At 45.5% G+C, this 6,977-nt stretch overlaps 1 protein-coding gene across 1 annotated transcript; it reads left to right on the forward strand.

Annotated features, from left to right (window-relative positions):
- Positions 1–523: 523 nt before the first annotated feature.
- On the forward strand, positions 524–5,809 carry zfp36l1a (zinc finger protein 36, C3H type-like 1a). Its single transcript, XM_012825020.2, has 2 exons — positions 524–690; positions 1,984–5,809. Exons 1-2 carry the CDS (start codon positions 640–642, stop codon positions 3,259–3,261), a joined length of 1,329 nt encoding a protein of 442 aa, XP_012680474.2. The 5' UTR covers positions 524–639; the 3' UTR covers positions 3,262–5,809.
- Positions 5,810–6,977: the final 1,168 nt, after the last annotated feature.

Genomic DNA, 6,977 nt, shown 5'->3' on the forward strand with positions numbered 1-6,977 from the left:
AGACCGGAAAGTCCCGCGCATGCCGTTTGTGCCTGATAATTAAGCCTGCATTAATTAGAGGCAGCACTGAGGACAGGATTCGGAGTTCAGCCTCAAACTCCACACGTAAACTATCCTTTGAAATTTGGTTTACGCAGATGTTTTTGTATATTCACAACGGTCTGAATCAGTCCTCGAGACTGACTGCACGTTACTTCGCACGCTTTATAGGTGTAATGCCGTGGGCATTGTTGAAAAGCCTGCCTATTATTTTGTTCAATTCCAAATTTAAAAATAAATGTTGCGAAAAATAACATTTGAAATACTAAAGACAACTTATTCCATAAGAATAAACTACTACTGACAGTCAGGGTTTTGACTCACTTTTCAGTCTTATGCAGCCTACCCGTTAGAGGTATGGTGAAGTTTCCAATGTTCCAACAAGTTCATGAAGTAGCCTAACCTATTTAATTCACAACAAAAAGAGACGCCCATCCACTGTTACGTTCACAAGCCCCTCCTGCCTGACTATAAAGCAAATGCTTGGACCTACGCAAGGGCAGAGGGGTTTTGTTTGGGTAGGTTAAGTACTCCAGAGGAAAGCCGTCTTGTGCAACATTTTTTTAAAAAGCGTTTTATTTAATTTTCTTCGAATCGAAGATGACCACAGCAGTGGCTTCGCCTTTTGACTTCAGCGAAGTGATGAACAAGGTAGCTAACGTTACAAAATTGTGTGCTTGCAGTGGTGTTGCTTACTGAGTTTTCTCTGAAGTTATAGCAACGTTTATAAATATGATTTTCAGATACTTTAGTTGTACTAGAAATTGGAATTAATTGTAAAATGGTGCTTTCTGTTCGTAACTATTGTAACCAATTAACTTGACAAGCGCTATTTTTCCAAACGATTAGGACGGAACTTGGCGATAACTTGTTGTGTTCGAGAACAATCACCATGCATTGCTGTAACCTATCGGGCCCACCACACTTTCCCACCGCGCAGGGAGCTTTGGTGGCGTGTAGCACTGATTTTTCTTCTGTTTTTATTTTGATTCCATTGCTTGAATAACTTTGTAGATGCTGGTGACATGTTTTAAAAACTAAGTGATCTGATAATGTGTGAACTCACTCTAATGTAGCCTAGCTAGTTAACTAGCCAGCAAGCTATGTCAACTTTTGAAACGTTTAACGTAACTTGCTGGAATTAATTATAAAGACCTTACACCTTGTTCCTTTCAAATGGCTGGACAAAAACAAAACAGTGCATATCCGAGATTGTCGATCACACTAAGACGGGTGCAGAAAGTTGTTAAAGGCATTTGTTTGAGTGCAATGACGTGTTGGCATTACTAGACATTTTCTAGTTGCATGCCGTTAGTGCCTCATTTGCATTGAAATTCTGAGAATTGAGGGTTTGTTCAGTGTACTTTTTTTTGTAATTTAGTTGCTGTTAACAGACGGCATTCACTTGCACGTTTCTAAAGATGAGTAATGAGAATTGTTTTGAGTCATGCTTGGAAACAAGTTCATCGTTATCGACCGAGTTTGAGGCAGTGTGGTCCTGAGCATCTTGATAGATTGATTTACATGTCAAGGTTAACGTTATTGTTGTTAAAGAAGTCTTGTGAAAAGATCGCTTGGTGACTTTGTCAAGCCATTGGCGCTTACTTCTCCACAAACCTTGGTCAGCTAACTTCACTGATGGAATTACGATAGAAAGCATCAACACATATCTATGCTTGAGTCTGTTCTTCGAGTTCCGTGTTTGCCAGCGTGCCTGCCTCTGTCTGGCTACTTGCCAAACCAGCTGCTGCTCTGTGTTCACTCGTGGATTTGAACCTAAAATGCGAATCATTTGGCTGTATGGCTGAGCTTATTGCATTAGCCGTGCTTTGACTTCCTTATTACACTTTACTCTTACAAAAGTTAGGGACTGAAGTCGTTTTGAAGAACTTCTATGCAAGGTTGCTTACCTCAGTTGCCCCTTTTCTTCTTTTTCTCCAATAGAACAAAATGCTGAACTTCAAGAACAACATACTAACCGGCCCTCACGGGTTGTCAATGCCCTTCTCCAGTACCAACATGTCCAGCTCAACCCTGCTGGACAGGAAGGCGGTGGGCACCCCATCAGCCGGGGCCAGCATGTACCAGCGACGGCACTCGGTCACCCTACCCAGCAGCTCCAGACTCAACCACAACCAGTTTCTCAATATGACCAAGCCCTCTGACATGTCCCTGCTGAATGTTGGGTTAGTGGGGCACAGTATGGGAAGCAGCAGCAGCAGCAGCAGCATCATCATGAACAACAACAACAATGGGAGCAACAAGGAGAACCGCCTTAGGGAGCGCTCCTTCTCAGAGACGGGTGAGCGCCTCTTGCACAAGGGCGGTGTTGGTCTGACCCTCGGTCCCCTCCCTCCGGCCACCTCCCCCACCAGTGATGGCAACAGCCCCTGCACCCCGACCGGGCAGGTGAACTCCAGCCGTTACAAGACAGAGCTGTGCCGGCCCTTCGAGGAGAACGGCACCTGCAAGTATGGCGACAAGTGCCAGTTTGCCCACGGCGGCCATGAGCTGCGCAGCCTGAGTCGCCACCCCAAGTACAAGACGGAGTTGTGCCGCACCTTCCACACCATTGGCTTCTGCCCGTATGGCCCGCGCTGCCACTTCATCCACAACGCCGAGGAGCGCCGGGGACCGCCGTCCGCTCCCATGTCGCCCCTCTCTGCCTCCAACGGGAAGCTGGATCGGCCACGGCTGCACCACAGCTTCAGCTTCGCCGGCTTCCCCAGCATGGGCTGCGCCTCCTCCTCCTCATCCTCCTCCTCTTCCTCCTCAGGCGGGTGCGTCGGCAGCTACCTGCGGGACGGCCCCACCTCCCGCACCCCTCCCCCCATGTTCTCGCCAGAGGAGGAGCTGCCTGAGTGGCCCAGCACCAACCCGTTCACCTTTTCCAGCCAGGAGCTGACCAACATCTTCTGCCCATCTCTGAGCTTGCCCTCTGGGGACCCTGCGCCAACAGCCCCTGGGGCTGCGGTCCTGGGCAGCCAGGCCCCGCCATCCCCCACGGGCAGCATTGGGAACGCCGGGCCATTACTCTTCAGGGCGATGGCCGAGTCCCCGCAGCCCTTTGAGTTTCCGTCCAGCCAGCCAGACTCTCTGTCGGACCACGAGGGCTACCACAGCAGCTCGGGCAGTAGCAGCCTCAGCGGCTCCGAGTCACCCCTGCTGGACACCAGCCGCCGCCTGCCCATCTTCAGCCGCCTTTCCGTCTCTGACGACTAGATGACCGGTTGGGGATAAAAAAAATCTATTAAAAAAACGTCAGCACTGCGCTGATGGTGCCTGCACTGCACTGTGCATCATTGGAGATGCACAGGGAGGCAACAAACAGACGCATGAACACTTGAGAACACGATCGCTCCCTGTGACCCTCTGCCTTTCTCCCCTCTCCCCAAGAAGCCCTTACATGAGGTGTGGGTACAGGGGGGTAGACTGTGTACGTTTGTTTGTTGTTTTTTCTTCTTCCTTTTGTGTCAGGTTAGCCTCTTGGTCTTCAGGAATTAATAAAATACAGTGAAGTAAGGGAACTGTTCTATTTTTTTTCTCTCTCTTTTTTTCAAAGTTCTTTCTTTTTTTTTTTTTCTATTTGAATAAGAAAAAAAGGAAGCAAAAAAATCAAGGAATGATTCTTCTGTCTAGAAGTGCCTAATATCTAGCACCCACCCCACCCCCAAGATCTCATCTCATGCCTTAATGCCTGTGCGCCCATGTGCCAACATTGCACAGGAATACCACAGTAGGATCAGGTGACAGAAGATAAAGGGTGTTTTTGTTTGAATGTTTTTTTTTTTTTTTGTATCGTTCCGTTTCTTCCTATTTTTATTGTAAGACTGTGCGGTGGAATGTATTGTCATGGAGGGCGGGCTGCTCTTCGTTGATGAACCCACTCTCATTGTCTCGTCTGTCACGAGCTCGCTTCCTGGACTTCCTAGATGGACTTCCCACCGACCTGCCCGGACCAAACACAGCTGTTTCGGCTTGAGTTCAAGCTAAAAGGAAAAGTAGCTTCCCAAGTGCCTAGGCTGTTTGTGTATGTGTGAGGAGGTGGATGCACAGATGGGGCCTGTAAGGACTACTGATTTAGTCGTCCCCCCCACCCCCCTTGTTCTTCCTTGATATACACACAAGAACAAAGCTGGAGATGGGAGTGTGTGTGCTCTGTTTTTCTTTTTCTTTTCTTTTTTTCCTTCCCCCTTACCCCTTGTGCAGTTGCTTCCCTCTCCTTCCTTCAGCATGTCAATCAGGAAAAAAGCGCAACAAACGAAAATGAGAGTATCAAGTTTTCCCTCCTCCCCCCAAAACCCAGCCCCTTTGAATAAGCTGCCAACTGTGGGGGGAATTCCAACATTCCCATGATCCTTCAGTGTATCCTGCAATTGAAACCCTGTGTTACGCAAACATCTGCTCCTCTCCCCTTTATCTCCTCACATTCTTCATCTGTACACTTTGATTTCATTTTTTATTACTTATTACAATTGTTATTGTTTGGAACCCTTCTCAACTGAAGGTTTTGCTTGTCACTGCTTATTTAACTTATCGAAACATATTTATTGGTGATCATATGCATATTTTTTTTTTTTTTTTTTTTTTTGTTAATTGTTTGTATTTATCTTGTTAATGAAACGATAGAATATATATTTTCTTTTATGTTAAATTATGATCTTCGGTATTAATCTAAAGATTGTGAAGACTTGTTAACTTCCTTTTTTCACAGTTTAATATATTGTACTACAATGACTTGTTTGCAACTACACTTTGATAAAATGAAACTTAATTTAAATCAAAAAAAGTATGCATTTTTGCATTTTGATTATTTATTAAAACGTATTTCCCGAATATTGGACTGCATTCAGCAAAAATCCTGAGTATTCATTCCTGTGCAAAGGTATTTTTTACTTAATTTTATCAAACAGGTTTACTTCACAATTCCCCATGCCTTCTCAAATAGCCCTTCATCACCAGGTCAAGTATAGAACAGATTTAGTCTCGGTCTACAGAATACACACACACACTGTTGCATGCATTATTGCAGGTATGTGGGTCAGTAGCCATGTGGTGTCTCAGTAATGGGGAGGAGTCGGACCTCGTTCAGCCCCCCCTTTCTTTGCTGACCTCATTAGGACAAACGGCCACTCGCTTTTGCCAATTAACTTCAAACACTCTCACTTCAGTCAGTTCTGGGCATGACCACGTGCCAACCGTAGCAGAGCCGCAGTAATCCAGTATGACTTCTTCATACAGCACTCTGGGAAAGGAGGACATGTGTCATGTAGCATTTGCTTGTGTGAACCGTTATGTTTGTTTTAAAAACAAAAACATACAAACAGTTGACCAGGGTGTGTGGTGGGTATTTTTTTTTTTTTGGTTAATTGTCAGATGTGCATACAGAGAGATGTTAAGTGTTGGCATGAGAAACGACAGACTCCGCCCTGATTTGGTTGAAGATTGCGTCTGGATGTCTGGACGTTTCAATGCTGTCTCTTGACGTTTAAGTGCCTGTTTGATGCATTCCACCGAGGTAAATGTAAAAAGGTCAAAAGGCTTGCTTTGGGAAGGAAATTCTCCAGAATGCCTGTTTTATTATTATTTTCCTCATAGCTGGGTAGGAGTTAACACAGTTGATGCCAAGAAAGTACCTAAGCTGTTGAATGTATCATTTTATTTTTATTTTCCAGCAGTTGCTGTTCACTACAATACTTCCATGTGATTGATCTCCTTTGTAATGACTGATTACAGTTTGAACCAATAAACCCCATGTTTTGGAGATTGAGAAGGCTCCTTCTCTTTTGCGCACTTCTTGACGCAACTCTATGTAAAGTCAGTACCTCCTTGATATGATCCCCCCCCCCCACACACACACACACACACACATATGCAATGTACCAATAAGCAGAGAGAGCTCTATTCTTGTGCTGGGTCCCTAAAGTCTCTTTTACAACCGTCAAAATGAATGGGTGAGAGAAGAGAAGAGTGCAGAAAATAACCTTAGGGGTAAAAGCGGTTGTGGTCGAAGGAGGAGGAGTAGCCCTGGCGTAACCTCTCATTGGTTGGCGCTGGGGAGAGATTGACAAGGCGTCTCCTTGGTGATGAGCAGAGCCCGATCAACCATCAGTGATGACACCACGTGAATTCTACGCCCATTGTGTGTGTGTGTGTGCGTGTGTGTGTGTGTGTTTAGACCTGTGAACCAAAACCTGGATTTATTGGGAACTATTGATCAGGACAGAGGTACATGCAGTGTTTGTTTAAACGTGTGTGTGTGTGTGTGTGTGTGTGTGTGTGTTTGTTTATGAATGAGGTGAAATACAGAAGCAATGCAGATTGTGAACGAAGCAAACGTTTTTTACAGCCCGGACAAAAAGTGAAGCTATGGCCTGTAGTTGTCAAGCATTCTGGCTATCTGAGTTGGTCAAGGGTGACTGTCTGTGCCTGTGCAACTGTACAGTATCAAGCTGATCAACATTCATTTCGCTGCTCCCGGACAGACAGAGAGACAAAACCCACTGACCCTTAGAAACCCACGGATACAGGAGTGCTTTGCATATGTTTATCATTGGGTTAAATATGGCGCACTGTCTGTGCACGACTGCTTTTCTCTCTATCCCCTGGGGAAGGCTGTGCTAACTGTGAGCGACCACAGACATTGGGGCCTAGGCAGGGGCTGAAGAGACTACTCAACATGAATGAGTTATGGCCTCGGTCGACACACAGAAAAGTAGTCAAACATTCTTTTGAAGGAATGGCCATTTTCAGCCATTGTTTTGATGCTGTTCATTTCTTGCTGGTCTTTCCGAAGCACAAGACACATATTTGCTGCCACCGACACATTGTGCTGGCCACTGTGCTGGATATTTACTTCAGCTAGCGTAGCTACGCCGGTTGTCGGCCAGTTTGTTAAAAATCGGTCTGTTAAACAATCGATAAGTTTAATAATAGAT

Source organism: Clupea harengus, chromosome 14, assembly GCF_900700415.2.
Source record: "Clupea harengus chromosome 14, Ch_v2.0.2, whole genome shotgun sequence".
Lineage (NCBI taxonomy): Eukaryota > Metazoa > Chordata > Actinopteri > Clupeiformes > Clupeidae > Clupea > Clupea harengus.

Coding starts and splice junctions, on each gene's coding strand:
- zfp36l1a (XM_012825020.2), top strand. CDS start 640: ATGACCACAGCAGTGGCTTCGCCTTTTGACTTCAGCGAAGTGATGAAC. Junction 691..1,983: donor TCAGCGAAGTGATGAACAAG/GTAGCTAACGTT, acceptor TTTCTCCAATAG/AACAAAATGCTGAACTTCAA.